Source organism: Lagopus muta, chromosome 5, assembly GCF_023343835.1.
Source record: "Lagopus muta isolate bLagMut1 chromosome 5, bLagMut1 primary, whole genome shotgun sequence".
Classification (NCBI taxonomy): Eukaryota; Metazoa; Chordata; class Aves; order Galliformes; family Phasianidae; genus Lagopus; species Lagopus muta.
Genome location: NC_064437.1, coordinates 31,641,562 through 31,657,953, shown reverse-complemented (window position 1 = coordinate 31,657,953; position 16,392 = coordinate 31,641,562). Strand labels below are relative to the sequence as shown.

The 16,392-nt window shown below is 48.2% G+C and overlaps 1 protein-coding gene across 1 annotated transcript in view; it reads right to left on the bottom strand.

Moving 5' to 3' along the window:
- Window positions 1-11,410, bottom strand: part of PRKG1 (protein kinase cGMP-dependent 1) — a 391,794-nt gene extending 380,384 nt beyond the window's left edge. The window contains exon 1 of the mRNA XM_048946671.1: window positions 10,925-11,410. Within this exon, the coding sequence (XP_048802628.1) occupies window positions 10,925-11,190 (266 nt within the window). The 5' untranslated portion in view covers window positions 11,191-11,410. The remainder of the gene's footprint in view (window positions 1-10,924) is intronic.
- Between the last annotated feature and the right edge of the window lie 4,982 nt (window positions 11,411-16,392).

Here is a 16,392-nt window from a genome sequence, read left to right as displayed (position 1 = left end):
CCTCTCTGGGCAGCCTGTTCCAGTGCTCCACCACCGTTACCACAAAGAAGTTCTTCCGCATGTTAACACGAACTTCCTATGTTCAAGTTTTAGGCCATTACTCCTAGTCCTATCACTACACATCACCAAGAAGAGCCTGGCCTCACCCGTTTGCCTCCCAATTCCATTTAGATATTTATATTTATCAGATCCCCTCTCAGTCTTCTTTTTCCCAGACTAAAATGACCCAGGTTATCCAGCCTTTCCTCAAAGGGGAAATGCTCCGGGCTCTTTATCAATTCTTAATACACTTAGATTTCAGATTTGGGAAAGAAGGGTGGACCAAGGAACGATGAAGTTTTCTCTGATGATGATCTTCAGCAAGTTTTCAAATACCAAAAAACACGATGGTCAGAGTAAAGCAAGTGTTCCACAAACACTTCTAGAATGTCAAATGGATTGTACAGGTGTTGGCTTGATGTTGATCCTGGGCAGCATCTGGGATATGCAATTCTCAATTCTCAAAATTCTCAGAAACTGCTGAAGAAACAAAGGCAATATAACAAATGCCAATCTATATGACACTGTGGAAATAGATGTTATGAATCCAACTTAGTAGCTTTTGTTAAATCACTTGCAAATTTGGTTGAAAAAGCATCTGCAGTGATGTAGTGCAATAACAGCTGTACACTGACCTATAAACAAGAGCTTGGTGAGCACGTTTTTCTCCCAGTGCTCCTCATCCTGGCAGAATTGTGGTTAAAGTAATGAGAGTGAGCAGCTCACCCCACAAGCAACAGCAGCAGGGGTCAGCAGCGCTGTCAAGCCAGATGAACCAAGGCTTGAAACACAAAACAAATGTTTAAGGCACAGCTATTAGGGCAATCCATCTTCTCAAGGGATCATGGTGTTCTCTTAGTCCCTAGCAAATATGCTTTTTATTACTATTATTATTTTTAAGGCAGAAATACACTAGAGAGAACAAAACTTCCAAAAGGGCTAATGGCCCATCTCTTGCAAGTCAGGCTAGATGACTGCAGCTGGACTTGCTGGCCTTATAACAGAAACACTTGTGAAAAATGAACTCATTTTCATTCATTCTTTGGCTACTCAATATCTTTCAGGCACGGTAAAAAGGCTCAAAAGTGAATACAAATGCAATTGTAAAGGCTTTTTCTGTAAATCACAGTTACGCGCTGAATTTACTAATGCTGTCAGTCCAACATCCTACAGACTTCTTGGCCCGGAAGCCCAGACAGAATGCAGATGTACAGACTTTATCAGCTCCATATTATGCCTCACAATGTGAAAATGATTGCACGATGAGTAAATTCAACACCCACGCAAATAACTGCCGCTTCCAGTTCCTAATGAGTCACAGGCCCAGGATGGGGTCAGAGGAACATTCGTGGTGGGAAAGAAGTAGCTCAAACGGACTGTTTCACATGCTGCCTGGGCAAAATGATTGCAGAAACATGACTTAGGGAGATTAATGACATAATTCAAGCAGACAACTAACCACTAAATTTATGTGATTTTCCTGTCCCTATTTTTTGTGTTTTATTTAGATTTTGTTTAAAAACTCTTAAATTAAAAGACTTGATTTTTGTCAGCTTTATATTTAGCAACAGAATGAGAAAACAGTTTCCCCCAACAGACTCCCATGCTAGCTGGTCAACCAACCTAATGCTCAAGGTGGAAACTGGCTTTACCTTGGCCTTCAGATTGGAGCAGCGATAGCACAGATGGGTCACCCTAGTAGAAAAGGTGCAAGAGCTTATAAAGAGATGAGCAAGGGAAATCACAAGTGGTTTGGAGTCTGGATGCACAAAGTCCCACAAGGAGCTGGTTATTTTTACCAGGATACAGTTTACCACAGAGACACAGATTAATCAGGCACCAAAACTTCTGTAAAAATGTCCTCCAGTTAACCCCAACACCATTCCCACTTCCCTTTCCCATGCATATTTCCCCTTCTGCCCCAAGCACATACATTAATGAAGTAAGAAACTACTACAGCACATCTCCTCATTTCATATCCAGAACACCCAAGGCAACCTGAGCCATCTTTTCCAGGTGCTCTTCCCAGAGGAGCACGCTTCTGGCTGAAGCAATCCCCCTCCAGAAGTCAGAATGTCGACTTTCACATAGAAATTTAAATAATTATTTTAATGCTGTGGAAGGGAAGAACAAATTGCCATTTTGGTTCAGCCATCTCTGCTCTGCAACAGCTGAGTTGTGCAGAAAAGTGAGCCCAGCAGAGGATAAAAAGATCAGGGTGTCTGCAAGGAAGATAAGTTACCATGGTCTGTGTTTGCAGAAGAGAGCCTGATCATTCCCAGAATTGGACATCGATAATAAAAACTGCAGATCAAAGTAAGGCAGGGAGAGCCTGACTGCCAACACACCACTCTAATGCCCCAGCCATGCATTATGCAATGAAAGGGAATGGACAGATTTCTCCCTTTACCTTGAGACAGATTTCTTAATGGAGCACGAAAAAAAAGAAAATCAATGAGTGAGAGGAAAAAAATAAGAACCGTTAATGCTGCTTTTATATTAATTTTTTACATATTCAATAGTGCTTTTCCGAGCTACAGAGAGAGCTGAAGTCAGACAGAAATGCGAAGGTTACCACTCTATACAATGTCACCAGCAGAAGCTGGCAAAGGAAATGCATAAAACAAGCAAAACATTGCAAGTATAGCTTGCACAGCCCTGGAGAATGCTTCTCTTTGAGCAATGTCCACAAAATTGCAGGGCACAAGGCTCCTATCCTGACCCTGCTACCAGCCAGCAAACCGACAATGAGAAGCTTATTCACATTCCCATCATCTGCAAAATGAGTGCAAAGGGACTCACTTCCAAAGGAAAATGCTTTCAAGTGTACAGATAAAAATATCTTCTAACACCTGTGGTGTTTTTCTATAGAGAACTATGAAAATGTTCCCTATAAAGCTGATTACTCCTGCTGCTTTCCATTTGCATGAGCTTCATGGCTCCATCCTCACCCCCACCATCCTGGTGGCTCCTTTTGATGGAGCTGGAGCCCCACCGTGACCTGGAACAAGTATGATCCCAAGGAGAACCTCCTCACTCAGAGCTGATTCTGAGCTCAATCTTTTTCAACCCCTAGTTGCCAAGGAAATGAGCAGCATATGTATTTGGGAGTAACTGCACAACAACAACTCACATAGGGCAGTTTTGCTGTCCGGTCTGTTGTGCAATAAAAACAACTGTTCTCAATGCATTCATTCTTTTTTCCTTTTGCACAACCCATGTGTGGCAGTGCTCTATCTGCCAATACCAGCTAAACATTTCTCAGCATTCGGAATAACAGATGTGTGCATTTAAATAGTGGGATCTCACATAAAAACTATCATCTTAAATTCAAAATAGATTGAAGGTTTTTGTGGTTGTTTTTGTTTTTGTTTTTTTTAGTGGATTTTCTTCAAAACGTTATTGCACTTACCTGGGTCTTTGCTATTCACAAAGCTAACTCCAAGGGTCTAAAAGCAGATGCAGCAAAAGGAATGTGAAACTGTGGCTAGTTTTATGGGCAATTTCTCCAGGACTATAACATCCTCCTCCTCACTGCAGTGGAAACACTCATATAAATCATATCTGTCTAAGCAAACATAATGTACCTCAGAGTCATAAAGCCAGTTTTCTTCCCCACTTCCACTAAGTCCAATTAATCATCATTTCTTCTTTTCCACATTAAAACAAAGTCTGGTTCATCGCTGTCTGCCATGCTTAAACTTCACATTTCTTCCAGAGCTCCATGTTTGTCCCCTATCTTCAGTGCGACAAAATTGCAACCACGATTCTCATGTTCCAGACCAAAATATTAAAACTGTTACAGAACATTGAAAAAAAAAATAAAAAAATCCACAGTTTGACACCTATTACTCAGTAAACACACAGCCGATGTGGATAAACTCCCTTGCTGGAAAACTGAATTTCAAAATGCAAGAGCCATATACGAAGGCCAACAGGTCAAGAAAGCAAGCAGGTTGAACTCAATAGAAAGCTGGTGGTTCCTGTGACCTGGGAATTGAATTCTTTAATTGCACGTTATGGTAGCTGAACAAAGCATCATCCTGCACGGAAAGGCTCTCCTACTGCAAGCATAGCTAAAGCTTCTTGCTGCTTGGTGAATACCACGTGTGCATCTCTACTAGAAAAGTACAAAGATCCAAGTGATACACTTAGGAGACAGTTATCTTGAGGAGATCAATATCCCACTATCTTCTTGTAAACAACTTTATTTCCATTCTACCAGTGATCACATCATAAAAGAAACCAAAACATGTTAGCAATGTAAAGTTCTCGTGACATTTGCTGACCTCCACATTGTAGCCATGAAAGGAACCTAAACTGAGATACATGCTTGTCGCTGCTAGATGTGATTCTGCAGTTAAACCTTGCCCTGTATTATCCTTGCAGGAAAATAAAAGTAAAAGTCAACTGTTTATCTGTTTGTTTGTTGTTTAAAGTTCAAGAATTTTTTCTAGTCCTTTCAAAGTAATCTGCTGTTTGAGGAACTGGAAAAACTAAAATATCCCTTGAATAATTATAGGATGACTGTTGCTTTCTAAACAGAAGACAACAGGAAAAGAACAGAAAAAAGAAAAACAAATACACTGTCATTTTATTGTTTTCCAAATCCCCATGGATTTCACTAGAGCAAGGCTTTCAAGTCTTGTTTGTAGCCCAACACATGACTGAAAAAAAAGCAGTCCTTAATGCCTGTGGTGCTCATGTGAAAATGTGCAGGGTGTTTGCTGCAAGGGAATGTGAATGGACCCACCTTCCTGGTCTTTCACTATGGCACTGCTGGAGCTGCCCTGCATTTAGAGACTCCTTACGGGAGCATCTCTGTGTGAGCAGAACAAAAAGGAATCTGCATAAAGAAAGGGCAAATCACCCAGGGAGGAGCAGAAAGCAGGGCTGTGCAGCAAGGCATTTCTGTGCTGCATTTCCTTCTGCCACCACAGAAGTCTCACAAGTGGGAAGAAGGCACTCTGGCCTTGGTTTCTGGGCTAATCTCATAGAATCCTAAAATCACAGAAAGACAGGATATCCCAAATTGGAAGGGGCACTAATGAGTCCAACTGTGGGCTCCACACAGCACCATGCAAACCCTACATCTAAGAGTGATGCCCAACACTCCTTGAGTTCCAGCAGCCCTGGGCCCACCAGGGCCCTGCAACTCAAACCAGCACCTTTCCCTCTGCTGTGGAGAACAAGCCCAGGTTTTCCATGCAGAGGCTAAATTGCGCAGAAGGTATTTCTGTGTCAGTAAATTTTGAAATCCTCACTCTAATCCTCGAGCACATGTTGTATTTGTCTTCCAGGAGCTGTGCCACGTTATTTATCTGCAGTTTTCTTCCTCCAGTCATCTTCTCAGACACCACTGCCCTCCAGTGATAAGTGCCGGGAGATGAAAAGCAGGAATGCCTCCCTTGGAGATGCTGCCTTCTTACTACCAATCGCGGGCAGAAGAAAGCAGCTTTCCAGCTATTTTACCTCTCACTACCATGCTGCAGCCTGTTATCCCCCCCAACCCAGCTGGGAGCTGCTCCCTGCTGAAACAAAAGCTTTTCTAACTATCAGCCATGCACGCAAACTTCAGCGTGCACATGAAGTTGTTCAGAGGATTTGGCTGCATTTCTTTGGCATCTCACCACATTACCTGAAGAAATTATCTCCAGTTATCATTCCCAATTTCATGTACTGCAGGGTATATAACAGAGCGTAAGCAAGCAAACGCTCTTCTGGGGCCAATCTCCTGCATGTGAAATGTTAAGGAGTTCAAAGAAATTAGTGACAACATCACAGGCATAAATATCACCTAATGGGAAGTAGAATTACAAGATTCTGAGCCAGATTCCTTATTGCAAACAGATTTTTTTTTTTTAATAGGAATTATACACGCATTGGCCACTTAAAATATTTAAAATATTGATGTGGTTTTATGTTGCGGGATTTTAGAGGAATTTCCAATGGAGAGCAAAACACAAAGCAATATCACTCCAAATCACCATCCTATTGCACTAGAATCAGTCACAGCCTTGTACCCCATCACTGCAAACCAAGTGTAAAAAATATATGATAAAGCTTAGCTACATCTTCAGCTCATACTTTGCTACCATATTTAACTCAAATTACACATCACTGTGCATCGGGAATGCTTGGATGTCAAATTCACCTGCTGCTACCCATAACATACCTCTCTTAAAAGTTCTTTATGCACTGCCCTGTAAATTGTATAAAGGTTTCCAAGCGGTGAAGAGAACAGAGAGCTGTGCTTCAGTATATGTAGCACACTCTTCACATTTTACCAGACAGCTGTAGTGACCCTTTCAGAGATACAGCAGCATCACTTGGGAGGGGAAATGCAACAGACTTGTTTCAATACGACCTTCAAAGCTCACTGTCTGAGGGGAAGCTGTATTCTAGGATGAGATGCTCTGACCAATGTTTAAACCAACCGAAGGATGATGTGGGTTGGAGGGGTCCTTTCTTGCCCTGTATGCAGCAGCCACCCACTCTTCCCACCTCTCGGTGTCCAAAGCTTCCCTGGAGGCCACACTGCTCCCCAGCCACCAGCACAGAGTTTTGCACAACACCTGGGTTTTGTCTCAAATGTGGGTTTGAGTCAGAAGTTAAGCATCATTATTTGTGATGGCAAATGCTGGCAGACAGGCTTGGAGAATCCAAGCTGCTACACCAACGTGTGATCCTGAGCACAGCCTCCCTCTCTCCAGCTATTTCAGCATCTCCATTGTGCCTCCTTTGTGACTGCAGGGTTGCAAGACTCATGGAACAACCACAAGCAAAAAATAAAACAACAACAACAACAAACTGGAAAAAAAACAAAGGGGAAAAAAATCAGAAGGCTGCAGCAGTCCATTTCCAGCTGGGAGGTCGTGGCACTGGGTAGACTCCTGGAGGAGCCCATGCCAACCCTTCTCCATGTTTTTCCAGGACCTCCATCGGCCCCACAGGCAGCTGAGCACGTACCTCAGGAAGGCTTTTTCCCAAGTTTCTCATTAGGAAAGCTGCAAAGAAGGACTTGCAGGGTTATTTTAGTCCTTCTTCTCATTTCATTTTGACGCACTTTGTCACCCTTGAGATTTCTGCTGGAGAATTACCTTTTCCACAATGTGGCCTGAAGTTCTGAGAAAAAGTGACATTGCTGTGAGCAAAGAAAAGCCAAACAAAGAACTCCTGTGGCCAAGCAGTCTGCAATTCTGAAATGAGACCCAGATTCTTTTCTCCTCCATACCCAGAGTGACCTCCAGTGATAGCCATGAGACACGAGAAGAATGACACAGCCCTTTTAAATCTTCTAAATGAGCTCACATCAACAATCATCTCACCTGCAAGAGTGGCTCTGGTTTCACAGTTCATACGCATTCCCATTCTGGGGATTTGTGACCAAAACAGGAAAATCCTGCTGTAAGGTGTGCTGTAGGATTGTCACCCATTGGCATGGCTTCATTAAGAAATACCAGACAATTAAAACACAGGGTTCCATGATTTTCGATTTGGCCACTCTGCCCTACCCCTCCCTTCGCTGACGGGAAGCAGTAGCTCGAAGCCCATTAAAAATTAAACGACAGGAAATAGTTTCTATCGATTAGCTGTGAACACTTGCTTCTTGTTCTCCCTCTCAAACTCTTCTGCCTCTCTCTGTGACTCCAGGTATCCCTGGGGACCTGATGCCTCGTGCCACTAAACCCCCCGGATGGATGAGCCACCAAACCCCCCCAGATGGATGTGCCACCCCAACACTTGGCATGTCAGTCCAAGGGAAGGCTGCCCAAAGCCCGGCTCCAGCCCCTGCTGCTCCTTTGCAATGCTATCTGGTTGTCTGCAGGTTAGACAATGCTTGGTCAAACTTCCCCCCTTTGGATTTTCCTCTCTTTGGGACAGTGATAAGATAAGGATACAAAAAGCAACAGGAGTGCCTGGAGCATTAGCTCTCGCTGGATGTATGCTGATATCATTGAATCCAATACAGTTCCTTCAGATTAATCAAATAAAAGCCTTTCCTGCCAATCAACCGGTGGTGAAATAGGAATGTACTGCCACAGCACTCTGAATGGAAGCAGATTGGTAATGGACAAATGAAGGAAAAAGAGGCATTTTTGGGATGGTTTAGATTAAACACGTACTGTAGTTCCTCACCTCTGCTGCACAGTAATGGGAGGATACTCCGGTTACAGGAGCAGCCTCAGCTGCTGTGCGGGACAGCCCTAGTGCTGCTGGTTCTGAGCTGTCCGACTCTTCCCTGCCATGTGGTCACTCCCTGCTGACCTCAACACTACCATCCACGTAATGAGCTCATCGTGCCACAGCCACCACAAGCTCCTGCTCACTGCATGCTGCTGCCAAAAGGACCCACTCGACCTTCCTGCACGGTGGGCGATGTGCTCTGCAGCAGCATGCTGTCCTATACCTGCAGGAAAGGAGAAAGGGGCAGAAGCGAGAGATTCCTACTAGGATAGCACCAAGCACAGACCCAGCACGAGAGCTGTGTGATGGCTGTTGGGCTGGGAGCTTGCCAAGTCCCAGCTTCTCACACAAAACCTTGGTCCCCACTGCCATCTTGTGGCAAACGCATCCTGAAATGAAGATAATTTCCAAAATGAGAGGGAAAAAGTGCAAACACTGAGTGCAAAGTTTGCCAGCCCAGCAAGTGTGAGTGGAAGAGTCACTGGGAGCAGGCTGGGATCTGCTCCCCTCAGAGATGCCCTGGCATGAACTGACACGGAAGGACAGACAGACAGCACCGTTCAACCCAAGGATGCGGCCACACACCTGGAGCACAGCCACATGCACAGCAGTGCCGCAGCCTTGGCACACATCTACCTGTGTGCAGGGGTTTATTGCCTGCTTCCAAATATGTAGCAGCTCCCAAAGCAGCGCAGCACTGGTTCAGATAGGGCTTATCAGCTGCAACAAGCAGCAGTAAGCTGGAATTAAGTATTGCGTCTCTGAATTAGAGAGTACATTTTGAGGCATTTACCCAGAGTTCAGGGCTCACACCCATCTTTCATGCAGCATGAAGAATCTCCAGGTGCTGAGCACACAGAGGAGCAGCCCTGGGCTCCCAGGAGTGCCTCACTGCCAGGAGCAGGCAGCTCCACCACTGCTCCCAGCACACCTGCAGCTGCATCCAGCACTCATGCCCAGGGCATTGCTGCTAAGGTTCCCTCCTCGCCCCCAGTACCTGCCAGCAGCTGGCTTGGTGTGATGCATGCATTCAGCACACTCACACACAGAATCATTCACAGGGGTCTCCTCTCTCTACACACATCTCTCTGAGCAACAACGCAGCAAGAAAACAACAGAAAAGGGCTGCATTCTGGAAATCAGGCACAGCTCTGATTGTTATCAGAACTGTGCTGTACTCATGGTCATAGAAACGCTCTCCCTTCTTCCATTAAAGCCCAGGCAAATAAGTGCTTGGGGGGAATACCAGCATGAGAGCACCCAGACAAAAGACAGCACCTCTTTCAGCACCTTCTGTTCTCACTGCCCCCTTTCAGCCCACGTATGTACCACATTATAGGGACAGGCTGCAGGGCACACTGCCGTGGCCACACAGAAACAGACCCAGCTTCCTGCTTCCAGCTGGGATTTACCCACTTTTTGGAGTTTCTGTGTCCCATTTACCAGTTCCAACTTCTTGGGAGTTTCAAACACCGGTATGCACCGCAGACCGTCTTGCCATAAATAGAATTCATCATACTGCAGATCAATCTGTGTTTATCTTCAGACATTACAAAGCATTTGGAGGCCGATGCCAGGCCGGGGTGAGAAGGTCTCTGCTGGCACTGCAGTCAGTGCCCAAAGGGAGGAGGTGGCTCCAGACACCGTGTTGGGGTGGGGACATGAGAGCACTGCTGGGCTTTAGCAGCACATTGTGTGCTTCTCAAAGCTCCTGCAGATCTGAGCCAGGCAGGAGGCATGGGAGATGAGGGCAGGTTGGGGCATATGCAACATCACACCGTGGTAATGAGTTGGGAGAGGAATGAAGCAGACCTTCCTTTTCACTCATTTCACTTTAAACTTTTAATCCAAATGCCATCCTATGGTGGTGGGGTTGGTTCTGTGGGCACGGGTGCCCAGTGCGGTGCTGGAGGTGCTGGGGATGGGAGTTCCAACCCAGGGGCACCGCAAGGGAAATGTTTCGAGCAGGGTAGGGACTGTGGGTGCTGCATGGCCCAATGCAGGGGTTTGGTCTGGGGAGAGTGAAGGGAAGGGGGAAAGGGAATCCCTGTCTGCTGCGGGGCAGGGTCTGTGCCTCGGGCAGAGGGTGAGAAGGGATGCGCTTAGCTGGGACGGAGGTGAACAGAGTGCTTTGCTCAGTTTTATTCAGTCTTCTCACACAGCTAAGGAAGGAAGGAAGGAAGAAAGGAAGAAAGGAAGAAAGGAAGAAAGGAAGAAAGGAAGAAAAGAGGAAAAAAAAGTCCAAACCGCAGCAACCGCTCTTGATGCGTCTTTAAAGAAGTACGGCGAGCCGAGGGACAGCTCTCCTCCCTCTCCTCCCCACTCGCTGGCGCGCAGCGGGGGCACGGGCAGTGCGGCGGCAAGGTGCGCTCTGTGCGCAGGAGGTGCGCGCTGCCCCGGCCGCGCCGAGCGGGCTTCGGAGGAGCGGGGACGCGGCCGGCGATGCTCGCAGGAAGGGCCGTGCTCCGCTCGCAACTTTCCGCACGTCCCCGGGGATGCGGTCGGGCGCCGCTTCCCCTTTTTCCCACCGCACCGCGACGCTCAACCCGACCCTTCCCCGCCCTCTCCGGAAAGCCTCCTCGTGGGCGCGGGGCGCGTTTGGGAGCGGACGAGGGGCGAGGAACGGGGTCGGGGCGGCAGCGCCCGCGGGAGCCAAAGTTCTCCCCCAGCCCCGAGGGGTCCCGCATCCCCGCCCTACCTCTCGGCTTTGGTGAACTTGCGGAAGGCCTGGCGGAGGTCGTGGAAGGAGCGGTAGGTCTGCGGTTCGGCCGAGATGCCCTGCGCCCGCGTGGTGCGAGGCCCGATGTGCGGGCTGGGGGCCGGCAGCACCGAGTGGCATTTGTGCAGGCGGCGGCGGAGCTCCTGAATCTCTTCGTCCTTCTCGCCCAGGCGCCGCTCCAGCTCTCTGATGCGCTCTTCCTTGAGCAGCAGCAGCTTGGTGAAGTCCCCTTCCAGCTCGCTCATGTTGGGGCCGCGCCGCTCGCATGGAGGGGGCACGGGGGCGGCTCTGCCCGCCCCGCTCACGGCCGCCGGCCCCGCATCGCCCGGCACCGGGCGGGGAGCGGCAGGGAGAGGCGGAGGGAGAAGAAAGGGGACTCGGAAAAAAGCGGAGAAAAAGGGAAAAAGCTTTTTGTGCCACTCCGCGAGACTGGGATCCTGGAAATAGCAACAATTACCATGTGATCGCGGGGTGACGCAGCTCCTTGTAACTGGAGCCGAAGACTTGGGATTCAAACAAGAACACTTCATAAATATTAAATCGCCGCCCGCTAATGAGCCACGTGGAGCCCCGGCACCGCCCTCCCGGCACCCCCTCGACTCCTCCCGGGTACCCGGCACCGCGCCCGCAGCCCTTCCCCTCGGCACCCCAGTCCCCCCTCGGCACCCCGGCCTCCCCCATCCCACCCCCGACCCCACAGCGTCCCCCGATCACCGCGGGGGTATCTCCATCCCTCCCCGAGATCGGCACGCATCCTTCCCCTCGGCCCCCATTTCCCTCCGGGTACCCCCAGCCCACCCCTCGCGGGCACCCACGTCCCTCACTGACGGACACCCCGCGTCCCACCGGGGCTCCCCGTGTCCCACCCCACGCCGCAGGGAGCGGAGCCCATCATGGAGCTCAGGGCCGCGGCTGCGGGCAGCCTGGGAGCGCGGGGGGAGCGGCTGCGCACGGCAAGCCTGAGGTCAGCGGGGAAGGCAATTAGCGGCCTCCCTGTTAATGTGCTGGGGCCGGGAGCTGTTTCCCCACGTTTGGGTTTGTTCCCGCAGCCTCCAGGCTTGGTATATGCCCGCCCCGGGGCCGCAGTGGCTCCTGGGCTCCATCAACAGCCCGGAGCATCCTTGGGTCGGGCCGGGGGTTTGGGGGGAATGAAAGGGACGGGAAAAGTTGAGCGCGTTCGGCTCATCGAAAGGCAGCGAGCGCCATCTGGTGCCGAGAACCGCCGTGCTGCGCGGGGCAGGCGGACCAACGGACGGACCGACCGACAGACAGAGCGAACTTTCTCCCACTGTTGCAGGAGGAGGGTGTTTAGGAAAGCAGGAGCACCTCAAGGAACTTGGCAAAATTAACTGCTGCCGAGGAACGGGGGAGGCGCGCTCTATCTTCAGCAAGACATCGAAGTTACATCGCTCTGCTGTCGGCCAGAGCTTGCCAGGGTTATGCTGTAAGCACTGCTTGGTGTGTGGTTCCAGGGCTGCCTACACAACTGGCCTCACACAGAAAGCAGGAATCTAATAAATGTTGGAATAATCATGGTGCAAAGAGAGGCCATAAGGCAGTTTTAATCAGAGATGGAGATAGATGCAAATGTTGTAGGAAAGGTCCTATTTTTATTTACACGTGGATGCAGAAGACACACAACATGCTAAGAATTAAGTAAAAATATTTACTGCCAATTATGGCAATGGCTAAGGCCTTGCCATTGCCACCACAGGCTAACAGGCTCACCTCTGCAGTGCTGGTCCCAAAGCAGCATTGCTTCAGTTAAAGAAGGACAGAGCAGCAAAGCAGGTCTCTCTGTGATCTTAGTTTCAGTTGTAGCACATGGTCAGTACCACTATCCCAGCCAGCTCTGGCTGCTTTGGAGCTGCAGAAGAGGAAGCACATACAGTGATCTACTTTGGACTATAAGGACTATACATACATACATCTAGATTTAGATATTTGCAGATGATATCAAGAGCAGAGATTGAATTGAATCCATCAGCAATGAGTCTCTGTAGCACTCCATCCCTCCCCGCCACCCAACACTGCCCCACCCCAGCCCCTGCCAGGAAGCAGCCTGGCACCTGGCCACTCCTGTGCTACCCACAGACAGACAGCTTCCAAAAAGCACCGAGATAGCTCACAGCATGAGCCAAAGGCCAGGCCTCCTGCTTGGCTTCAGCCCTCCAACCTTCCCAGCAAAGCCCAGGTGGGGGCCAGGGATGCTGTGGGGGTGCGGGGCTGGAAATGCAGTACCTGGAGCTTAATGCCATGGAAGAGTTTGGGTTCGTGCTACCCCGCATCCTCAGCTCCTTGCTGCAGGCAACAGCACAGCCCCTTGGCAGCAGCTATCAGCACACAAGCAATGTGAGCACATCAGCTATCGAACAGGAAGGATCAGCTCCTTCATTTGTTATGCCAGGCCCCCTGACACGGTCAGATCATAGACATTACTCAGCCCACAGCTGTAATTTCCCCACCAGGGCTGTGCCAGCAGCCCTCGCTGAGCTCTGACAGGACACTGAGCTGCAGCCCGGATGCATGAGATCGATGCTTTTTATCCCCTCCCCCCCCCCAGCCTCTGCTGGTTCCATGGCCCAGCTGCTTGAGGAGAAAGCAGTTTTTGCATATCACCTACACAAAAAAGAAAATAATATACATAAAACAAACTAAATTTCATGATTACCTATTTCAGAAGTGAAAAAACTCTGCTGCATGTGTCCTGGCTGACGCTGCTCAGGCAGTTCCATAGAAGCATGGATGTTTCTTCTCCTGTTAAAGGCAAGCCATCACACTTCCAGCAACGCTGCTGCTCCCAGGCAGCCTTGGGCCAGAGGAAGCCTCCCTGGTCATCAAAATGCAGGATTTGGGCCATAACATTTAATCTGCTCACAGTTCCGTTTTGCAGAAATCCGTCATCCATATTTACACACTCTGAGCACGTACACCTGCATTCCTGCAGGTTGTCCTATGCTGCCCCAGAAAGGGTTCCCTCCCTTGAGCTATAGCTAAGGAGGCTGTACTCCTTGCTACACACAAGTGTCTGCAAAATTTTGCATGGGCAGAAGAAATGAATGAATCACAGAAGGCACAGAATTTTCTGAACTATGTTTTTTTTTTTCTTGTAAATGTATATTTTAAGACGCATAATAAAAAGTGAAAACAATGATAGAATTGATAACAAAAATCCCTTCACCTTGCAAGGAGGCATAGAGTCATAGAATGGCTTGGGTTGCAAGGAACCTTAAAGCCACCCATTTCCAACCCCTGCTGTGAGCTGGTTGCCCCCAGCAGACCAGGCTGCCCAGGGCCCCATCCAGGCCTTGAGCACCTCCAACAGCCCACAGAGCATTTCAGCTCCTCGTGGCCCTCACCTGGGCTGCTAGCAGATAAGCCAGAAACACCCCTGGTTCCTTGGGAGGCAGCACACGTGCAGGGAGTTACTCTATTAAAGAGAAAGACTTCAGGATCTGTAGGACTTCAAAACCAAGTATATACATTTTCCTACCTCAAGACTTCTCATAGTAGGAAAGTCTCTGCGATTACCGTTCTTTAAGTATCATTTTTTTGGAAAGAGAAGCAAATGATCCTCTATAAAGCGAGCTGACATACAGAGCAGATACATTTCCCCAGCATAAGAAATAAGGAATTATTATTGTTATTACTACTGGCATTAATACTGTGAAATGGGGTCTGACACAAGGAAATATTTCAGACTAACAGTTACAGATGCCAGACTCATTCTTCAGAAAGAAAGAATCGTATTAAGAAGAATTAAGCTCTTGATAAAGCAGCTGCTCCAAGGTTGGTGATGGGAAAAGACGAGTGACCTGATTCCAACTTCCTGTAACGCTTCACTGTGCTGAGAACTCACAGCATCCTTCATGAGCTAACCAGGGGGGTTCCAGATGAGCCCTGAGCCATTTTACACCCTGCTTTATCAGGGAAGGGCTCTGTGCTTCCCAGACAGTGCAGTTCTTATAGGAGAGGGACTCCCTGCTCTGACACGAGCTACTATGAACCCATTGCATAGTTTCTTAATAAGATAACTCAAGCAGCTACAGACACAAAACTCATGACTTCTGCTTAAAACATAATTGTAGATCCTTGTCCTCTCACTGCACAGTGATGCTCAAGACACAGCGGGGGACAACCAGCCCATGGCAGAGGTTGGAACTGGACAGGCATTAAGGTGCCTTCCACAGCCTGTCGTTCCACGATTCTGTGGTCTCATCACTTAGACAAGTACGTCCATCACACAAGAGACAGGACAGACTGAAGGCTTTGGGATCTTTTCAGGGAAGTGGCTTCAGGCCCCCACCTCACAGTCACACAGCCTGGGGCTGGAGGCACTTCCAGACACACAGCACAGCTGCTGGCAGCCTCTACAAATATATTAAGCCACTCAAGGTCTATTTGGAGACCAACATGTCTATGTAAAATGCTCAGCATCTCATCTGTGACAAATCTAAAAGGCTTTCTGCTCCTTGCTGTCATTCTCAAGTGCCAAAATAAAAGCAGTGCGCTTAGCCCGACAACTGATGGTTATCTTGGGAAAATGACACCAGGCAAAGGGCTGCTCTTCTGAGCACCACTCCAAGTTTATATCCGGTTGGCTCCAAAAGCTGGCTGTGTTATGGCTGGGGCTGTCTGGGGGAATCTGCTTTCAGGCATAATCCATCTTTGCCTTTCTGAGCTCTGCTAATCCACTGCCTTTGAGCATAACGCTAGAGATGACAACTCTAGCACGAACAGCTAGGAAATCACTTGAGATGTCAAAAATGTCTCTCTAAACTCAGGTCCATGGGGCTCCTCATCAATGAGGCCATTTGCAGCCCAACTGCAGGGCAGTGCTGTCATTAAATCCACTGTTGGTTATTATTATTCCTGTATTAATTAGTGCCCAACTTCTCCTAAAAACACAATGTGAATTTCAACCACCATGCCAAGAATATTTGACAAGATGAGGCTGGCTACTGCCCTGCCCTGATGATTAATTAAGCTTTTGTTGCTGTTGTTGTTTGTGGTGTTTTTGTTTGCTTGTTTAACTTTTCCATCTTTGTAGCAATATTTTTGGTGTTTGGGATTAACAGTTTATTTTCTTTCAGCAAAACCTGCACTCCCACAGAACACCCTGTAGCTTCCTATTCTTAATTTGGATCTCTGCAGCATTTTTAACAATGAAACTTCCCAACAGAGCCATCAATATCAGCCTCAGCCTGTGAGTACTTAACACGCCGAATCTTGCATATAGCATACAGTTGTCACAATCTGCCAGCCTTGTCTGGTTTTCACTTCAAGCCCAAAGCTATATTCATGACTTTTTTTTTCCTTATACCGTCTGTTAAAGATGAAAACACAAATGCAACAAGAGGCACCTTTTGCTATGAGAGCATTTGCAGTACAGACCAGCTCAGCGCACTGAGCAAAACCAACAAAACCAGATGTGCTTAATATAAATT